General features: G+C 42.9%; 1 protein-coding gene and 1 long non-coding RNA gene across 3 annotated transcripts in view; one reads left to right on the forward strand and one right to left on the reverse strand.

The window, feature by feature from the left end:
- The window catches only part of RHOA (ras homolog family member A), a 26,787-nt gene continuing 4,969 nt past the window's right edge, over window positions 1-21,818 (forward strand). Inside the window, exons 1-4 of one of the 2 annotated variants that reach the window (XM_037383965.1) lie at window positions 18-154; window positions 7,581-7,710; window positions 18,159-18,316; window positions 21,042-21,162. In XM_037383965.1, the coding sequence (XP_037239862.1) occupies window positions 18,161-18,316; window positions 21,042-21,162 (277 nt within the window). In that variant the 5' untranslated portion in view covers window positions 18-154; window positions 7,581-7,710; window positions 18,159-18,160. Of the gene's footprint in view, window positions 155-7,580; window positions 7,711-18,158; window positions 18,317-21,041; window positions 21,163-21,818 lie in introns of both variants that reach the window. The other variant, XM_037383964.1, reaches the window with a different exon arrangement.
- LOC119146396 lies at window positions 14,526-18,152 on the reverse strand. Its single transcript, XR_005103721.1, has 2 exons — window positions 16,583-18,152; window positions 14,526-16,203 (listed from the first exon to the last, which is right to left on the reverse strand). It is a non-coding gene; the product is annotated as an uncharacterized LOC119146396 (long non-coding RNA).

Raw genomic sequence — 21,818 nt, forward strand, 5'->3', positions numbered from 1 at the left:
GGCGGGGCCGGGCTGAGGGAGCGCAGCGCCGCGCCGCGTCGCGCCGGGCCGGTGAGCGCGCACGCCCCCGCCCCGCCCGTTTCCGTTCGCCGCTGCTCGAGCTCGGGCCTGTGGAGCAGGAAGCGGCGGGAGCCAGACCCAGCGCAGGCCGCAGGTACCGGGGAGGGGGCTTTCCGCCGCCCGGGGTAGGGGGTGGCTCGTCGGCTTCTCTCCTCCTTTCGCCGCGGCGCCGCCGCCGCCGCCGCCGCCGCCGGGTGGGGCCCACCCGCCCCCGCCGGGAGCCCGCGCCGCGAGCCCGCGCCGCGGCCTGCGGGCGGGGGCGGCCGGGCCCGGCCGAGCCTCTCGCCGCCGCGTCCGGACGGCATCGCGCGCACAAAAGGGGAGGGTGTGTGCGGCAGCCCGGCCGCCCCCCTGCGAGCCCCCGAGTTTCCGGGGCCGGTAACGGGCCCTTTTCCGGGCGGCGGCAGCGGGGGAGGGGCGGCGGGCTGGGGCGCGGCCCCGGGGGCTCCCCCGCTGGAGACGCCCGCGCCTCGCCCGGCCCTCGGCGCCTGGGCCGCGGCGGGGACCCTGCTCCCGCCAGCTCCGCCGTGGGCGGCGCGGAGGCGGCGCTCGCCGGCCGTCCCCCTCCCCCAGTCCCCCCCCGCTGTGGGGTGTGACACGAGTGGGCACCGGGCGGTGGGGGTGACCCGGCTGACTGGCAGCTTGTTGTGGTGACGTCACCCGGGCGCGCGGGAGGCGCCGCCACGCCGGAGCGCGGAGCCGGGTCCGGGCGCCCCCGGGGCCCCCCCGACCCCCCGCCGGCGGCAGCCTCTGCGGGGATACTGCCCCGGGTCTCGGCGGCGGTTAGACTTTCAGTTGGGGAAGAACCCGCCTTTCGGGGGGGTCGCTGCAAACTTTTAATTTTGGTGGTTTTTTTTTTTTTTGCCGTAGCTGAAGCCGGTGCCGCCTCAGCAGGCCCAGGGCGCGGACAAGTGTGTAGCCAGGAGCTCGGGTTTGGTTTAGAACAAACGGCTGGCGTGATGGGCTTCGTGTCGCTCAGCAGCCTTGCTTTAGACTGAAAATTACCCAGCTTCAAGTTATCCACTACCTAAACCTTCTTTGCTAGGAAACCCGTTTGTTCCTTCAGGGCTGAGGGGAACCTTGTGACTGCTTCAGTTGTGCTTGGGTCAAAAAAAACCTCAACAAAACACGAAAATGTATTGTAGATGTTTACAGAGTTGAAGTTACTGCAGTGGCTCAGGACGAAATCTTGTCCCCAGTCAAATGGTGCCTTAACTACTTTGATATCCCTTTAAGTCTGTCTGTGAGGTGTCTGGAACTGGAGTTTGTTTGTTTTTAGTTGCTGCCTCATATCCAGCTTTTGTTTCTCTCCTGGTATGGTTCACCTGTTTGTTGCAGGGAACCCTTCATGAGCAGTGCATCCCACTCACTCGGGATATGGTGCGGGATTCAGAGAAAACTAAATCCTGAGACCTACCTAGGGAAAGTTAGGTTGGTTTGTTGCTTCCCTCCCTGCCTCCAGAGCTTAGACTAGGTAACAACTCCTGTCTGTGTTTTTAAAACAGTGCACTTCTAAAAGCCAACTTCTACAACCTTGTTGTTGTTTTTTTTTTTAATCTCAGAGATCTCAAAAATTAGTTTTTTACTTGTCCTAAATGTTGTTTGTGACTCAAAGTATTAGATTCTCTAATGACTTTATTTTGGTATTTCTTTTCAGTAAGGAAATACAAAGTCTCTCCCACCCTGAAAAGATTGTTTGTGAAAATACTTTCTTTCGAAGGCTCTTCTAATGCATCTGTGTGCCTTCCTCTTGCCCTGATCTGGCCTTACCTAGATTTCCAGCCATGCAGCACTAGCATTTCAGTTTCAGATCTCCAGACTAATTCTGGCTCTGGTTTGGACCAAGGTTGCGTGTTTAAAAAAAGAAAAACTGCCATTAGCCTTATTTCATTTTAATTAGTTCACTGGAATGCTTAACAGCATATTCAGCATAAATGCTTGACATAAATTAATTTTAATTGGTGATTTGTATCATTTAACACTAGTATACATGGGGTTTTTTTAAATGCATAAATTAAACATAAATGCACCTTCACACGAGTGGCAAAAGAAATTCAGTTACAGAGCTAATCTGAGCAACTCTTATGTTATCCCTCCTAGTTCACCAAAATCATGCTCTGGCGGAGTGCCATGGCAATTGAGCACCAGGGGCGGGGAGTTCTCTGAGCCAGGAATTGACAATAAAAACATCCTAAATGATCTTAACTGCCACCAGGATGTAGGACTAGTGTTGGCTATTCAGATACGCAGATTCCAAATAAAAACTATTTGATATTTTGGAGAGGCTTGGAAATATTGTCTTTCCTCAATTTTTTTAATGGTCACTCTTTTTTTTCCTACATTTTCCAGTTCATCTTTTTCTTTCAATGTGTTTACGCTGCCCCAAACCCTTCTGGCTCTTTACATGGTTTCTGTGGTCCGCTCTGCCCTAGAAATTTCTGAAGTCTGCACTCAAACACTTATCTTTTACCTTTTATACTAAACTCTAATCTGGCTCACCTGTTACTCCACATACATTTAAACTCTCATGTACTGCTCTGTTGTCTTAACAATTTGTATTCAAATGCAGTTTACTAATGTGGAGGGAAAGTTTAATCAGTGAGTTTGAGGAAGTTAGCATGTTGATAGAAGGCTAGGTAGCATGCCCTTTAAATCTTCAATTGATCTGTGATTTATCTGTCCTAGTAAACAAGTAATAAGGATGAAACCCTGTAACACAGAACAGTGCTGTACAAAATAAGTGCATCAAATGACAGTTTACCATCATTCCCAGGGATACAGCTATGCAAATGGACACACCTGAATGCACGATGAAAATCCTCTGCTCCTTACCTATTGGTGTGATTCCTCTCCTGCAACGTTGCATGCCGTATAAATAGCTAGGTAGCTAAGTAGAAAAAGGTAGTTGTTTATTACTTTTGGGATCATCTCAGAAATTAGCACAAATATTCCAAAAGACTGCCTCTGGTACACTGGTTAAGTTAATCTTGCTTTAAGCCATTTTACACCACTGTTGGGTGTCCAGGTGCCTTCTGGCCTTGGTGTAGTCTCTGTTCTCACCTCATTCTGAACTGTGAATAAAAACTACCAAAAGCATAATTGGAGTCAATAGAGCAATTCTGATCTGTCCATCCTGTCTTCTGTCCGTTTCCTTTTGTTGTGTTTTCAATTGAGAAGGGCATTTGAAACAGTAAAAGAACTAAGATAGCCATAAACCACTGTTTAATTAAGACACTTCCTATCCACTGTTGTGTACACACAACTAACAGCCAGTCCTTCCTAAGTGAATCATCTAATTAAACTAATCAGAACGAGGTTCACTGTCTTTCTCTGACCAGCCTTCATGACCAAGGTCCCTAGTAGAAGGAACAGATGGACAGTCACTAGTATACAGAGTAAAATGGGGGCAGTACACCTACAATGAGTATGAGGTCTTTATTTCCTCAAGCTCTGACAGTTATGAGTTTCTTGTTTGCCTTTTTTAATTGTTGTTTTCAATCAGAAATGGGGCTGGAATTCAGTCTCTTTGCTCACTTAATTAGCAGTGCTTTGCAATAATAAATAATTCTGTCTCATCTGACCATGTACTGACTTACTGAACTGTCACATTTGGAGCAGATCCCTAGTATATACAAAGTGATTGCTCCTCTTCTTCACAGTTTTAAGAAAGGTTGTCTTTGCATGTGTCAGTGTTTTGAAAGAAGTAGCAGCTCTCCAAGTACCAGTTATCTCTGTTTGCATTCTTTGCTAAGATTTCATTTTTCTTGTATTTTACACCTGGAGGTTCTTTATTCTTCACCTTCTCTCTGCTCTGTTGAAATTATGTGAGATGAGAAGGCCGTCTTACAGTAGGATCTTGACTTGGTACTGACAAAGTGAATTGGCTCATTTTTTGAACCTCAGTCCAAAAGCTGTTTGGAAAGGCTGGGTTCCATGTAAACCACAGCAGAGCTAGGCTTCACCGCTTAAGATTGGAAATGTTGGGAAGATTTTAAATTATACTGTGGAATGTTGACAGATGAGAATGAGCATGCAGTTTGGGATAAAGAAAGTATTAGAAATAAGAATACAGCCTTTAGAAAGTTCAAGTCATGAAGTTGACCAGAAAAGTAAATAAGAATGTGAACTCTGGCAAGTCAAATGAAAAATATAAGGACCTGCCAGAAAGACTCTGAGCAGCATCATATTAATAGCAAAAAAAAATATTTTTTTTTTAAAGAAATCTTTTCCAAGTACATCAGAAGCGAGAAAGGTGCTAGAGTCTGGAAGGCCAATAGATGATGATGAAGTGAAAGAAATACTTGGTGATGAAGTCATCAGTAGAAAGTTAAATGACTTATGTGCATTCCTGTTTACTGTGGAGGAATCCAAAGAGGTTCCTCCGTCAGAAATTCTCTTTACGGGGAACAGGACTCACTGGAACATCTATCTCTGCTTGAAGTGTTGGCAAAGAAGTTTTTTAGAGCAAAGTGATGTAGTTACAAAATGCCAAGACCAGATGGTGCTTGCCCAAGGGTTCCAAAGAAAACTTGGGCCTGAAATGATTTAATTATTAATTATGCTATGTAACTTCTCACTTAATACCTTGAAGCCAGAGAAATAGAAGATGACTTACATGGTAGCAGTTCTTAAAGATAGTTCAGCAGGATATCACAGAGTTCAATGCCTTTTAAAAAGTAAATTATAAAATAAAGTAAGCAGATGGACTAACAACTTACAGTGGAAGAAAGTTGAGGTGGCTTTTGCAGAGGAGACAGTGCTGCTTAAATTTACTGGAGTTTTTGAATGACTCAACAAGCACAGAGAAAGGAAGTTTGGGACAAGAGAAGAACAGGGATCCGTGTTACACCTGTGCTGTACACCTGTGTTACATCCGTGTTACACCTGTATGCTCATAAATACCTGGTGAGAAAGGTGTTGAGTAGTAAGGGAAGAAAAGACAAGAGCTGACTAGGAAGAATTGCAGCTCATCCTTCTGACACTGAATGCCAGTAAAATGTCAAATGATATTTGTTCCAGATAATTACAGTGTTGGGGGGGAGAATCTTTGTTTATGCACCATTGGGGTGAAAATTAATTATTGCCACTTAGGAGAAAGAGCTTGTCATAATTCTGTGAAAATGCAAGTTTAATGTTCAACAGTGGTCACATGAGTACATGTGAGGGGCTTTGGGGAATGGAATAAAGAAAACACAGGATAGCATCATGGTTCCCAGTTCTTAGCACACTGATCACTGTGGTTTTGCATGAAGGAAAGAGGACTTTGAGATACAGTGCAACTGGAAAAGCAAAGAAGAGGCTGAGAATGATCAGGGATAAGGATTCTGTACAAGGGATGCTTAAAAAAAATTGAACTTTTCAGCTTGGCAAAGGCATCACTGAGCACAGTCTGGTCTAGATCAAAACCTGTGGTGCCTCTCCCACAGCCTGTACTGAGACCACAAAGTGCTTTGAATTGCAATGATTTACGTGGCTTCGGAATCAAACAGATCAAATCGCAGAAGAAAATGCTGTCAAATAGGTTGTTGAGCACAAAGATTAAAAAACCCAAGAATACCTCCAAGCTGGAAACTACTTGCAGAGGTATCAATGTGTTTGCTCCTTCTTTTACTCTTAGTCATCTGAGGTACCTGCGTTTGCAGGCAGGGTGCTGGGCTTGGTGGGTGTTTGATCTGAACCAGTGCAATCTCAACGGACATCTTGTGGTGGGAGAAGAGGAGGAACCCAGGTGAGAGTGTCAGTCATGGGTACAAAAAGATGGTTGTCTGGAAAGGGTTAGTGTTAGTTTCTCTTGCCCACATGTGTTTCTGCTGCCAGCTATGGGACAGGGGTGGGTGCCTAAAGACAGAGCCACCTTGCCCAAGCAGAACCTGCCTTGTTCAGCATGCAGGTGCCCCACATCCCATTTGACATGCTGGAGGTGTGAAGAGAGGATACCAAGAAAAAAACTGGCACAAACACAGTGTTCTACATATTGCATGTGAGCGGGATCCACAGATCTACTATAATTACCTCAATATTAAGCCCTAATCTCATTCTGTGCAAAGTAATCGTGAGACTTGGTATTGCATAAGAGAAGTGCTCTCCTAAGTTGTCGTACCTACAGATAACACGGATCTAGTCAGTAGGGGCAAAGGAACAAGAATGCTGAGAGGGTGGAAGGACAGCAATGGCAGCCACTGATCCCGAGGACAAAATGTGCTGCTTTCTGCCCCCATAGTCCCAGCTTTGCCTTCAGCCTTTGAGACAGGCTTGTCCTGGTATAGAGTAAGGCAGGGCAGAAATGCTGGAATTTGTCTTCTTCCCTGAGTTCTGAAATGGTGTTGATTCACTAATTACATACAAATAGGGAGGTGAACAGCATAGGGGTGAACTTTGCAGGTAGTCGAGAGCAAAGAAAACTTCTAGTAGACCAGGAGGACCTTGCTAGGTTTGGTGTTTGTCACCATGCATCCTGTTTTGCAATGTTAAGACAGAGTGGCTTGTACATATTGCTGTTTTAGTTCCTAACAATTTTGGCTTAAATGGGCTTAAAAAAGATGTTTCAGGAACCCTCTTTTGCGATATTTTTCCCCAGTCAAGTGTTGAAAGCAAATTAAATAACCTGACTTGGAAAGGAATGAAGGCGTCTGTTTTGTTTGCACTTTAAAAACAATGCAAGAAAGCTCTACAGATTAAATAGGAGAAAAGTAGAAACTGAAAGTAGAAAATAAAAGAAGTGCAAAAGCATGAGAAGTAACGGGGAGAAAAAGGGAGCTCAAAGAGAAACATACGACTAAGAAATGATAGATCTAAAAAAGTTGAAATGTGGTAGAAACAGTAAAGCCTTGCTGTGTGCTCTGGTAGGAGGCCTGCGTGCCTTTGCTTTGAACCTGGCTCATCCCATGTGTCCTTGTCCTTGTTTTGAAGACCGAATGCTCAGGCTCCAGCTCTTCTCAGCACTGCTTAGGATCTTAGAGAAGTGTCTGTAGTAATTTTCTTCCTTGGCTGGGTCTCTTCCAGATTGTCCTTTTTTCAGTTTTGCCATAGTTGTTCTTCATATAGACACTGTTCTGTAGTTTAATCATCTGTGTTGCTCTGCTCTGAGTCATTTCCAGTTCCTCTTGCCATGGGGAGGATCACAACTGCACACAGAGTCAAAAGATGCAGGTGTGCTTGTGTTCCTAAATCAGCTTAATGATTTCTGGTTTGTTCATTTTTTCTTAGTTCTTAATATTGGAGCTTGTAAATATATTTTATTTTTAGCTCTCCAGGGTGTTGAGCTTGTATTTTAAGGGAATTAACTATATAACCCTGAAATATTGCTCCTGAGTAGCAGTGGTCAGCCCCCACTCCATCATATAGGAAGTTGAATCTGGTTTTTACCTTGTGTATCACTTCACATTTATCTATTTCAAGTTTTATTGCTTAGGCACAGCGTCTGTTAAGGTTCTGAAATTCATCACAGTAAGCTCTTGCCTTTGTAACCTGAGCATCTTGGAATCATCAGTAAACTTTGCTGTATTTCCTCACTTTTTCAGGTCATTTAGGAGTGTCGAGCTGTGCAGGTTCCACTGGTGGTCTTCTGTGAGAGCTGAGCATATCTTTCTGTTTGGTTTCCTGTCTTTCGCGAGTTATTTATCTGTGCACAGGGAACTTCCCTGTAATCAGGTATTTTGATTATCTCTTTAAATAACATTTTAAAAAAGGGTGAATGGTATCGCATACCTAATCTGGCCAGACTTGGTAATTGACACCTATGTTTTGACATATATCTCAGCTCTGAAGATCTCTGGCCTGAGAATAGAGGGGGTTTATATTTTTTTTCTTCCAGAAAGCTCTTTACATACTGCAGTAGTTTAAGGAGTTTGAAAGAATGCTAATACACAGTAATAATAAGGAGAAGTAGGACAACCTTAATGATTATAATCCCATCAGACTTAAGACATCAGTCCCAGGTACAATAATGGACTAAGTAACAAAGCATTCAGGAAAGAATTAAGGCAATGTCACTCAACCTGGACTGGGGGAAACAGAAACAATTAGTGTTAATTGTTTCAGTTTGGTTCTTAAGTACAGGTGTTCATCTTAGCCTTCAGTTAGCACTTGACGGTAATTGCACATCATTTTCAGTGAGAGACTAAGCCAGTACAAAATCAATATGGTTCATAATAAATTTAGTAGAAAGAGGACAGCTTTAAAAGGCAAGTAGAGAATCAAGTGAATCTGTGCCTAGTGAGAACACGAAGGAGTTTGCTCTTGGGCTGGATGTCTTACCAATCACCTGGAAGAAACAAAATACCAGTATGAAGAAATTTGCAGAGGTCAAATAAATGAAAAAGTGAAAAATAAAACCTCATCACTAATGCAGAAAATTTAACTAATGCTGGAGCATGAAGTGCGGTAGGGGATTCTCTGTTATTGCCTATTTTAAAGTCAGGATTAACTTGATTAACTTAAGTTAATGCAAGGAGTGAAACATGTACCCAGGAATGACCAAGCTGCAGCTTGTTTGCACTTGAAACACAGCTGAGGGTGTGGTTCTGTGATATGATGTGAATGGATGTAACAGCGCACCTGTGTCACAACAGGGGTGTCCCTATGGGCTCCAGCTCCTTGGGCCTGTGTTGCAGCAGCCCTGATGCATTCGGGGCTATGATGGGTGACGGATGGGAGGGTACACGGTGTTGTGCTGCTGGGCTTCCAAGGGGCCTCCTGGCTGAAGCACTTCACTGATGCCTCTACTGGTTTGTTACTCGTTATGCTTGGAGCAGCCAGCTGATAGATCAGCCAGTCACTATTGTCAAAGGTGTAAAGGTATTTAAAAAAACAAACCAACCAACCCACAACTGTATGCTAGGATGCTTCAGTCTGGAAAGTCTGTTACGTGAGCAGCAGAAAGAGGGTGAACGAGGTGAACTTTTCACTCTTTCCATTTCAGAGTTAGGAGGCAGTAAAAGAAACTAATAGGGACAATCTTGAATTCGAAGGAAGTGGCTTTACACACAATGTGTAATTAAGCTGTGGGAACTCCCTCCAACAGGATGTTGTGAGTGCTGGAAGTTTACATGGGTTCAAAGGGAGTCTGGACAAGCTCATGGAAGAGAAGTCTGTTTGAGGTTACCAAATTCATGGGAACCACATCTGACCCAAGAAAGCTGATTCTGAGTGCCAGGCGCTAGGATGGAGAGACCTAAGTCCCAAGCCAATGTACCCATTTTTATATATGTGTAGACCTGTAGTAAATGGCAGTCTGTGAGTCTCGATGTAGGAAGTGTAAGTTTAGCAGGGACAAGTTGGTCCCCTGGTCGGTGTCTGTGCTGGAGCTGCTTGTGGGACAGTGCTGGGTGTAGAGGGTTGCGCAGGTCATGGCTTGGGTGTTTTAACAAAAGATAGTTTGTGTGTTCCTGGGAGTGTTTGATCGTGCTGAGGCATTGTTCGTGTAAAGAACAGGAGGGTGGGCTGTACAGGGAAGGAGAGCAGAGTAAAATGTTTTCCTCTGTCCTGTAGTTGTTAGAAATCAAGAAAATTTATCAGAATCCAAAGCAATTTTTGTCTCTGAGAGTCAGATGTATGTTGTCGTACAGGATTTATCCTGAAGAGGAAAGCAAGGGCAAAGGCTGTAATTTGATAGGATGAATCCAGCTTTGAGACTTCACATGATATCTCAGATTAGACGTACTATGTCCGCATGACACACAACACAGATCTAGTACTGACTGCCGATTCAGGTTTCCTCAAAAACTTTGCACTGGCAGGCTTTATGCTGGATGCGGTATCTCCTGCCCTATTGCAGCCATTGTAGAAGCAGCATAAGCAACGCACTGTGTGCTGAACTGAAATGCATTGTATGCTCATGCCTATTAAACAACAATTTTGTAATTTTGGATAACTTAGTGACTGTATAAAATTCATCAGTCATTAAGGGTTCACCAGGGCTGGCACTGAACCAATGTTGTTAAGACCTAATGCAGTTAAGCTGACCCTGCTCCCAGTTCTGGTGATGTGGTCTAAAGAGGCTTGAGCTGGTTATTTGTGGAGTTAGCTGAGACCTGATGAGGTTTGTTCGCTGGGGTTGTAACACGGCTGTACTGCTCCCAGTTTAAAGCTGGCTCTGGAAATGTATATCTATGTTTGCAAAGCATTTTTCCCAAAACTAGTAAAACTTGCCAGACTTGAGCGTGGTTAACACACAGCCTGAATAAACTCCTAGCAGAAAGCTGAACACTCAGCTCACCATGTCCAAGGACCTTCCTGAAGGACTCATGACCGGTATCTTAATCCCATAGGATACTACACTGACCTTCTGGGTCGGTGTTTCAATTGTACTTCAGTCTTATAACAGAAAATTCCTGTTTCTCTGGATTGCATTTAATGTGCAACATCAGTAGCCTGCCCTGTGCTTTGCCAGCTTTGGGACTTTTTTTTAAGTGTTAAATTTCATCCGTAACCCTCAAAAAAAACCCTCAGCAGATATCTTTTTCTTACCAACTGCTCCCACATAGCACCATAGTTAGAAATAGGTCTATTCTGCAGTACTGTCAAGCTGCTTTATGTGTTGGATGCTGTAAGGAATATAAATATAGTTGTTTCCCAAAGGCCTTGTTAGCACCGCTTTAAATAACGTGGCTTATCAGTTTATGAATGCAAGTGTCCACAGGCAAATTTGCACAGAATTAAGTACATTTCAATTATTGAAATAAGCTGTGTTGACTATTTCCTTTATAGCAGTGACTGCATTCGTGTTTTTAGTGTTTGTATTGCAGTGGCTTGTAATGGAACTATATTTCTACCACAGTAATACTTGATTTCAGGTTGTACATGGTACCAAACGAGCATGATCATGCTGAGCATGGAGTTTGGCTTTACTTTCAGTGCAGCTGTCCATATGAGTTCTATTCTGAGACAATAAATAAATGGTCACTTGCAGCTGGTTTTGGTGTATGTAGTTCTTCCAGAGTCTTTTAGGAATCCTGTAGCAGAAGCATGGGTTGTATCTAACTCCTTTATGTGATTGAATCACCTTTTTTTCTCTTCTTTTTTCTTTTTTTTTTTTTTTTTAATTCTTCCCCTTACTCTTACTGCAGTCCCAAGGCTGTTTGCTACCCATTTTGCAACTTCTGTAAGAGGTGAATTGGGGTCATGGTGTCCCTTACTTCATAACTATTTCTGTTTAAGTGCATGGCCATCCTGTATGGATTATGTGGAAAAAATAGCATGATAGCACACATAGGCTTATGTATGCTCAAAGGAGCTGATTTAAGGTAGCATGAATAGCACTTCAACAGCAAACTGCAATGTGTCTGACATTTGTTTATACATACTTTCACTAATGAAAGGCGTAGTGGAGAAAAAAATCAGAAAATATACAGTTGCTGACATTTTCCATTGGGACTTCAGCAGGGGAGAAGGTTGAGCTGCTTGGCTTCTGCTGGCAGTCAAACAGCTGAGGGATGTGGGAATCCTAGATTCTGCTCTAGAGGGCGGATTTGAGTGCTTACATCCTTCTGCCATCCTCCTCCTGGCCTGTTTGCCTGCCCCCCCTATTCCTTTGCTCATGGTCTTTGGACCATTTCCCCTACCCAGATGCTCTGTATTCAGTCACAGTTTCTTCACTCTCTGTACACAGCTGTCCTGAAGGCAGACCTGTTTGCTTTTGGGCTGCTTTCTGCTCCAGACTGCTTTGGTAGTTCTCAGTTTTGATGCCAGACCTTGCTAAACAGCCAGATGAGAACTGTGGGGAAAGCCCATCCATGTTCTCTTCATCACTGGAGTCTTTGGGGAAACACATTCCTCCTCCCCCTCAAACTTGGAACAGCAGTGAGTATATTTGAAGAGTAAATCCCGGTCTCGGTGCAGAGGCAGTTCTACCCTGCGGTAGGTAGAGGGCAGGGCTTGACTGGTTGGGGTGGGAGGACACTTGAGTAGGGTTTAGTCTTCTGGTCCCTCAGGCTTGCTCTTGTTCCTCCTGCTGGCCCGGGACAGGGCTGACTGAATGACAGGGGAAATGGAGCAAGTGAGAAGAGTGCCAGGCTGTAATTTGCTCAATAGCAAACTGTTTCAGTGCTGAGTGTGGAGGAGTCGGCAGCAAAGCAGTCTTTACACGATTTCAAAACCTTTACTTTCCAACATTTTGGTTTTAAGGACTTCAGCAAGTTTAGGTGGGAAAGAATTTAGAGGATCTTTCCCCCTCAGCATCAGAAACATCACTAATGGTCCTGCTGAACTGCTTCTGCTGAGTTCTTGCTAACATATGCAGTAATACAGATCTCTTAACAAAACTGAGGGATCTGCCCATATGGTGTAGCAGGCAATATAAAGTTGATAGCAGTTGATTGGTCATTGAAATTAAATCTAGTCAGGATACCTATGTGATGATAAAGGGCTGTTTCTTCCACCTTATTACTTTCTCCAGGATGAAATCCAGAGCGAGACAGGCAAACCTGGCACGTTTGTTACCAGGTTATCCAACTTCAGAATGTCAACAGTGTTTCCACAGCCCTTACTCGTGCTGTGTGGCCTTGGCATTTGCAGGAGAGGAGGCACTGGAAATGTTGTTCCTTGGAAAAATAAATAGCGTGCTGAAGAGAAGAGGCAAATTCCACTGCAGTAAACAATAATACTTGGGGGGAGTACATTTAAAACACGGGAAAAAATATTTTCCCCATTTCTCATTCTTCTGGAGTATTTGCTAGTTTCTCTTAACAAGCAGGGCTTTATGCTGCATGAGTCTCGGAGCGTCACTGCACTTAGAAATAGCAGCCTCATGTAACAAGGCTATTGGTGTGGTAACGCAGCAAACAGGAGCTCCTTGTGTTGTAACCTCCTGTGATGTTAGTGGGATTGAGTAAACGATGTCTAAAGCTCTTGTAATACCTGTGAAAGGCCTGGGTTGAGGAAATGTCATAATTGAATCTCTTCCATTCAGATGAGTCATTTGAGTCATATTGTGAGAGTTTCCACTTTGAATCCAGCAGACTAGCTAGAATTTACAGGTTTTAAGAATCCTATAAATGCAAAGGTGGGAAGAGTGGGTCATTTAAGAGTAGGAAAAATTGCAGATCTGCTGCAGAAGACAGCAAAGATTCCCCTAGATCACTGCAGCCATTCTGCTACACTAATTGGGATAGACTATTTATTGCTCAGTGTTCTGTGTGCATCAGCAGTGATGCTGTTCCAGCAGCTCTCTGAATTTATTGGTCTCTTTCGCTCTATGCATTGCATAAAAGGATGTATGTATAGTACTTGTGTTCAGTTACAGTGACTTAGTAGTAGCTTAGATTTGGTCTGTCTGTAATACCCTCTTAGGTAGTTCATATACTTTTTTTACCTTTAAGTGTAGACACATACTCACTGGTGACAGGCTGTGCTACAGCAAATACTAGCTTGCATGTAACGTAAGTACTGTACATCTTAAGTTAAACTTTTTAGGCTAGCATAGTGCTTTTTGATTCCCACATACTGCTGGTCCAAATTTTATGTGTTTCCAGGATTCAGAATACTTAAGAAAAGCAGAGCATGTCAAAATGCAGGAGAAAGACCCAACTGTTGCAAATGCTATTAGCGTTGTCCTTGTGATATGCACCACTAAGATGTAGCACCTTTCTAAGCAACCAATTTTTTCCTCCATTGTACTACAGAGATGCTGCTTTTCTGAGTGTTTGCCAGAACTGACAATCCCTTAAAGGCTACACACTGGGTAGGAATGTATTTCTTTTATCTAGAAATGATTAGCTGAAAGATACTGATCTGTACATTGAATCCTCTAAACTAGGAAATGATTATTGTAAGTATACTAATGCATAGATCAGGAGATGCTGTTACTGTGTCCGGATATCTGCTAAAATTTGAAGACCAAATATGGGGGTTTGAGACATTGTAGCACCATTAGAGTGATTTCCATACACATGGATACCTTCAGCCCTACAGACAAGATGAATCTGTCATAAGAAGAAAGCTGGGTGCAGGCTCAGCAGCAGTGTTCCCTCCTTAAAAATCCACAGGTTGAACAAAATGAAGTCTGTTGTTCTGGCAGCAAGTAAGGGTCCAACCTCACCAGTAGAGAAGAAACTTCAAGTACCATAAAGCTGTAAAGTTTGTAACCAGTAATGTCAGGAAGAAACAAGTGGTTGTGATGGTTGGTGACTTCCTTCGGAGGTGCATGGAGAGGGGTCTGTCCAGTGATCAGACCTGACATCTGATCTGAGAAGTCTGTTGTCTACCCAGCATTTATAATCTGAGCTGTTCCTGAAAATTTGTTGAGGTCTGTAAACAAACTGGCCTCAGCCTGTGCTGCATGCCCAGGGGAACACTTGAGGTAAACAAATCAAAAGCAACTCCAAGGGCTTTGGAGGCAAGTGAAAGCTTCAAGGATGTAAGTGGTGATCTTTGCATCCTGAAATGAATTTTATACATAACACATTTGTTCAGAGGACATCATGCAGAAGGAATTCTGCTGTGGTAATGCTCTGGAAGGTGAAACTAAAAAAGATGAGGGTGCCGCAGGTCACCAAGAAAAGATAAGGGGGTTGAGGCTTTTTGTCAGTGTCTGGCAGGATCCTCTGGAAATTGGTGGTGAAGGAATTTTAATTACCTAGATAGCCAATGTACTAGACAGAAGGGACTGTTCAGCAGGTTTGAGGTGTCCTGGTGACCATCCTGCTCATAAAAGATTGTGAGCCGGGGAGAGTCTCTATGGGGTGGATCTTAAGTAGTGGGGAGGAAGTGGTTGAGCACGCACGCACTGCTGAAGGGCACCTGGATTGAGAGCGGACTTCCACATGGGGTCCAAAAAGTGTCAACAGATCTCAGGAAAGATTCAGGCAGGGAGAGTTTTGTGACAGGCTTTTCTCAGGAAAAAGTTACTGAGGAGATAAAGTAAAGCTCCTGAAATAATTTTTAATACGTGTGTGTGTATTTTTTTCAAGCTGTTTTTTTCTAGGGTTTATAGAAGCCACTACATTAAATGATGATTTATTAATTTTTTTACAGAATTGTAGTTTTCTTGGAGACCTTAGGCATAAATATGTAGAAGGGGCAAATCATAAAATGAGATTCAACTGGCAAGGAATGTTTAAAAAAACCAAACAAACAAACAACTAGAGTGATGGCAGTATTTAGAGGAAGATAAAGGAAGAGTTGATCTGGTAACCCACAGAAAAAGACAACTGTCTTTTTCTCTGTCGGTGACGCTGTAAAGGTCGCCTACCCTAGGTGCTCTTGCAGGTAACACAAGTGATCAAGGGCCAGAGCCTCAGCTGGTAGCACAGAAGGGCAAAAGAGGGAGGACACTGAGGAAGGACAGGTTATCCCATTCTGTCATCCACCTACTTTGTCTCCAGTGTGCTTTCATCAATGACCTAGATAGTTGTCTGGGATTCATGATTATTAAACTTGCATCTGAGAAAGACTATGATTAAGCTGGAGGGCAGAACTAGAACCTGAAGGTGAAATAAAACACCAGTCAGAGGAAGGATAAATAGAAGTGTGACAGAAGAATATTCAGCGGTGTGAATAGAAAGCAACTGGCTATGTAGCTGTCTGATGAAAAAAGATCTGGGACTTACCATGAGTTAAAAGCTGAATGTATGTAACACTGTTGTCTTCTGGAGGCGGGAGGACACACACTTCCAGTGTGGTTTAAGCAACAGTATATCCTGGAAGATCAATAAAATAATCCTTCAGCTCTAGTTAATGTTTGTAAAGCCCTAGGTGAAGTACTGGATTCAGCGTTTGGGTTGAATCCGTGCTTCAGTAAATTTGTGCCAATTGGACTGTGCCCAGAAGGGAGTGAAAGGAAAGTCTAGGAAATACGATTTACAGAGAAGGCTTGAATAAACTGGGATTGTTTTGCCCAAAGAGAAGACTCAATGAAGGCGTATATTCTCAACTGCACTAGGGAAAGGCAATAATCTATTCTCCTATGCCCATGACAAATAGGATAAACAATAACGGACTTACATTACATCAGAGAACGTTGAGGATACACACTGGGGGAAATTTTCTCATAGTAAATATTGTGGAGTGCAGGAGTAGATGGCTTCAGAGGTTTTGTGTAGGACTCAGCGTTACGGTTTTGAAGGGCAGATTAGACAAAGCTGACACTAGGTAGAACTTGTAAGTAGATGGCATTGACTCAGTACAGAGGACAGATGATTTGCAGTTCTGCAAAAATCAAATAGTACCATTGCTAGGAATTATTCAAAACCATCTAAAAACACTGAAAGAAAACGTTTTTAGAGCTTGGATCATTTTAAACTCTCCAGAAATGTAAAAATAACCCCAGATCCCTAAGGTAAATAACTTGAATATGTGTATATATATCCACAAGGTGAAAGAAGCTACTTTAGAGATGGATTTGGATTACTTGAGCAGTTATGTCTGACAAAGCTGCACGCTACAAGTCCTTGAGCCCTTGCTGCTTGATGGGCTGAAATGGTCCTTCTCTGTTTGTACCTGGAGCAGAAATACATAATCTCTGAAATATCCACCACTTCTTCACCACCTAATAGTACTAAAGCTGCTTTTAGATGGTTCATTTTACCTTTTTACTTAATTTCATGAGGCAAGAGAAGAGATGGAAAGGAGAAAATGGTTTTGCTATGTCTTTTAACTCCCTTCTGTGCTTCTTCAAGCCCTTCTCCCCTTGCCAGCAGCACTAGTCATCCTCATAGAGCTTTGTACTGGGACTGTCATAGCAAAATTAAACTCACAAGGGTCAGTTTAATACCCTTTGTGGTATTTTAGTCATCCATTGGTAGGTATTGTGGTGGCTTTGCTGTTTGCTCCATTTCCAGGAAGCTTCATGGGATGACTAAGCAGTTTCCCCTGGAGTCCTTTACGTTATGGAGAAGAAAGTAGTTATGATTCTGTCCTCATTCCAATCCCTTGTAGCTAGGACACTCCCTAAATCTCTGGCTTGTTCCTGCAGTGGTCACAGATAAATGCCTAGGAAAAAGAAAGAAGAGAGCAGGCACATATATAGTGTTTCTTAAAGTATTCTCAGCCTTTAAGTACTTTTAATACGGAGGTTTTCTAAGGCAGATGTGGTTTCTGCATTCTTCAACTCACATAGGAAGCTTCTTCCATGTACTTGCCCCGTCCTCTTGAGGCCTGTATAAATTTCTTGTGTCCAAAACATCTTCGTGTTCAAGTTGCCAAGGCGCATTGCCTTCTGGTGGGCTTGACCCGTTTTCTACTATCTTTGTATTGCCCCCCTTGTATTTGTTTGTAAGAAGTGATGATGAACATCAATCCCTATCCATACTATGGGCTGCTTGTGACTTCGTAGAAATTTGCTAAATCCAACACGATCATCTCCTTGAGGCTTTTGTTAAACCTTTCAAGCTTTCATGCTGTCTCTTAGAGGCCAGAGTTGCGTGTGAGCAAGCCATAGATTCGTAGGGTCCTGTACAAACCAGTACGCTGAACAGCAGAGATTTGCGTGGAGCACCATGGTGGTGTCTCCCTCTGTGTTCCCTCTTACTTAATGTAAACCGATAGCAGGCTATGTTAGCCTGGTAGTAGTGATGCCCAGGAAAGCAGACTGAGCAGTGGGATGTGGCCTTCCAAAATCCTTTGCAGTGTGGTGGTTGTAATTTAAGGAGCAGGCTGGTTGCCTTGAGATCCTTCTGTTGGTGCTCTGACACAACAGCAGATGCCCCTCGGTCCAGCTGACTGGCTCATTGTGGTTAAGACAACTCAGCACATGACAAAAAAAGTTACTGTCCTTGAATTGAAGCATGTGTTACTTGATTACCTAGAAGATACTTTTCAGAAGGTGCTCATGGACAGTGCTGCTTGCTCACTTGCTATCTCTGGATGTTCCTATCTTAGTCTTTAGAATAGGTTAAGAAATGCTAAACCAGGCTGGTCTTGTCTCCTTTCTATTATTTTTACACCCAGTGGCTCACCAGTGTGTTGACGAGCGCTGGGGAGTGTTTTTCTCAAAAGGATGGGAATCTGAACGCATGTGATTGCAGATGCCTGTCTGTCTCTAATGGGCGTGCAGACCCAATTTAAAAGTTCTCACTAATTGAAAACTTAGTGGTTTTTAATTATTAGCATCTCAGTTAAAAGCTGTACCAGAAGAATTGATAAGTTGTCGTTTTGTTTTTCAGCTATGGCAGCCATTCGAAAAAAGCTGGTTATAGTGGGTGATGGTGCCTGTGGAAAGACCTGTCTGCTGATTGTATTTAGCAAAGACCAGTTCCCTGAAGTGTATGTTCCCACCGTCTTTGAAAATTATGTAGCAGATATCGAAGTGGATGGAAAGCAGGTATGTATATACTTCTGTAACAGTCAAAACGAACTTGAAGTTATTCAGAATACCATGGAGATCTCTACACTTCTTTACTAAGTGGTTAGTACACATCCTTAGTGCTTATATTGTAAATATATTTTTAAATATTAAGCGTGTTCCTGTGGAAAAAATATTGGCCTTGCTAGGACCTGCTCATATCCAATGTCTAACAACCTATTTCTAACCTTATACAAGTTGAGATTCTAAAAAACATAGTTATTCCAATTAAAATGTTGCAGTAGGTGGAAGGGGTTGGAGCAATTCAAAGACATGCCTACATGCTGAGGACACAGGGCTGCTAGCCTTTGGAAATGCATAACGGGCTCCCTGTTTTGATAGGGACCTGGTATTGTGATTAATAAAGACTAGTTCCTGGAGAGAGTCGCTTTTTTCATACCTACTCCTGGCAATGTGCAGGATCCTCTTCAGAACAGATGACTGACAGGCTTCAAAGGGATTTGATTTTTGTAGTGTATATCAGCATCATCTGTCCTACTTGTCTGAAGGAACATAATTCTTAGCAGAAAAGCATACCCACAGCTCACTGAGCTTCATTTTTAATTTGTACTTCAGTAAATTAATCATTAAAACATTTAATTTTATTTTTCAATCTTCTGAAAATCCGTTTTCAATCTGTGTGACCTCTTGAGTCCTTTTGTTTACCAAACAAGCAAACATGCCAGACACCTGCTCCAAGAGGCCGTTTTCAGGAGGCTGCTCTCTGGACGCTGACTAGGTTCCCTTCTGCACTTGTGTCACACAAGGTGGTGTGTGATATTTGAAATTGTTACTTTCCAGGATACTCTGGAAACACACGAAGCAGAAACTTTGCACCTTGAAAGCTCAAGTATTTTCAACCCCTTTTCGGCAGTCATGGCACGTGGCTGTTTTATTACTGTAACTGCACAGAGCTGACCTCAGTGCCATAGTTCCTCATGTCAGGCATGCGGCAGGTTTTGGTGCTGGCAGTGCTGAGCTTCCCTGTTTTGCCTCTTGCTGCAACCTGTGTCTTTGCTCTGGGTCCAGGTACAGCCAGAACATCTCCCAGTCAGTTCTAGTTCGTATGCAGTGGCAGATTGATCGAAACTGCTCAGTTTGGATCCTGGTTTGAGAAGAAACTTTTTGAGCTACTTTTGGGCTTTATGTTAAATTTGATTTCCTACTGTTACAGGCATAGATTATTTGTGGGTTTAGTCATAATAGTTCATGCTATTGAAGTCTAAAGAAAGCTTTTATCTCCCATTATATGAATGGGTAAAAAAAATAGTTTACTTTTAGACTAATATTAGAACATGTTTTCCCTGCCAAGTGACGGTTTCTGCAGTTTCTATATTGTATCTTAGACTCTAAGGACAATGTTTAAAATATGTACAATATGTATTTCTCTCTTGTTATCACCTAGTCAAACTTGCTCATTCCCTTCTGCCTGAATCTGCATCTCTAAATGGGTGAACAGGGAGCCATGCCCCATCACCTACATGCAGCCAGTATCTAAATAAAAATTGCATGAGCAGCTTGAGCAATGCTGATTTTTTTTTTTTTTTTTTTTTTTGGTAAGTAGAGGACATATTTTATCCAAGCAATTTGTCTTCAGAAAACGTGATTACAGAAGTTTGTAAGGGAGCACTACTTAAGACTGTTCTGTTTGACAGCACTTACTTCTGTTTTCCTGGAAAAGCATTACCAGCAATGTTCAGAAGCTATGTGAAGACAAAACGGTGATGGTACAAGGTGCATTTTTTTAGGGGTAGAGCAAAGGAGCTGATTCCAGTCATGTGAGGGAACCTTCAACAGACATCTCTGTAAAAAATAGGAATATTTGCCACAGAATTCATGTTTGCAAATGCAGGGGTGACTTTGAGAGGAGGAGTATTTCTTACTGAAATACAGAAGAATTTTTTTGTGTATGCATGCAACTAAGGTTTGTATCTTCACAATTTAACCAAACAGTTGCATTGCACATTCAGGCTCACATTTGGGTTCCAGTTCCGGCAATCTGTCTTTATCTGAGCTGCTGTGGACTACTACTATTGGAGTCTTTGAACGTAAGAGTTTAAACAGGAAGGAAAACGATCCTATTGGAGTGTTCTCCCCTAGCTTTACCATAAGTAGAAATATTGAGAACATTAGTTACTTTATTCAGTTCTTAGTTACAAGAAGCTTTACACACAAATCGGGTTTATTTCAAAGCAAATTACAAGTGTAAATTTTGGCTGTGATGGAGTTTTAATGAATTTGTGCACAAATAAGTACAATCTTGATGTTTCTTAGTTGCTGCACGTTCCAGTTGTAAACCAAATGAAAATATACATAATCATAAAAAAAAATACTTTTAGAGAGTCCACTTTCACTGAAAACTGATATTTCTGGAATGCTTATCAGAGAGATTCCCAGCCCTTTGGAGCTGATTCTCTTTGATTCTTCTCTCTTGCTTTTCTACTGGTAGCTTTTATGTCCTTTCAGAGAATTGACACTGGTCATGGATATAGAGAAAAGTCTCATAAGCTGCATAAGTTGATTTTTGAAGTTATGGAACAAAAAATTTCTAACAGTTCTCTTGTCAAAGTGGTTTGTCTTGTAGTCTCCTCCTTTTGAGAGGAGTTGACTGAAGTATTTTATCTACTTCTTTTCGATTACTGGCTTCTGAATCAAAACTCCCCTGGTGATCTGGCTAACTAACTGCCTTGCCTTTCTTCTGCAGGTGGAGTTGGCTTTGTGGGATACAGCAGGACAAGAAGACTATGATCGACTTAGACCGCTTTCTTATCCAGATACTGATGTTATACTTATGTGTTTTTCAATTGATAGTCCTGATAGTTTAGGTAAGTAGATCACTAACTGAACTGAACTAGTTCTCTGTGTTGCAGTATTCCCCTTGGAAATCATGCTGTAAAATATATTTTCATGTGCTGTAATGGTTGAGAGCATTCCTAGTTTCAAAATTCATACTGGTTTGAATGCATAGTTTTTAGACGTTAAGATCTTAAAGGAATCTGTATTCTTCTTCTACAATGCTGAGTGGCATTTTGAAAGCCTCAGCAGCGTACTGTGTTTATCCGGGGCTCTGCTGCATAATTTGAGCAACACTAGCAGGAAGGCAGCTCCTGGCCTAGATCGGCACCCCCAGCCTGGCCACTTGCCTGGGGGGCCGAGGCGGCGTGCTCACCCTTTGGGAGGTGCTGCCTCGGTGACCCCAGGCGAACAGGAAGGCTGTAGTTGCACTCTGCTGTGGCCAGGAGCCCTGTGAGTACATAAGGTGTTCACTGAGTGGCATGGCCCACCCAAGTTTTGACTTTATTTTACTTTTTTTTGTTTCTTCTTGGAAACTGCAGGTTCTTATACACTTAAGATCACACGATATCCAGGAAAAGAAATTATTTTCTACATAAATGGGAAAGCTAGTTTTGTGATCTCATCCCTTTTCCCTTCTCCCCATTTATTCAAGAGAGATGAGCTTGAAACACTGAGTTACTGGTCC

Source organism: Falco rusticolus, chromosome 4 (assembly GCF_015220075.1).
Source record: "Falco rusticolus isolate bFalRus1 chromosome 4, bFalRus1.pri, whole genome shotgun sequence".
NCBI classification, from domain to species: Eukaryota; Metazoa; Chordata; class Aves; order Falconiformes; family Falconidae; genus Falco; species Falco rusticolus.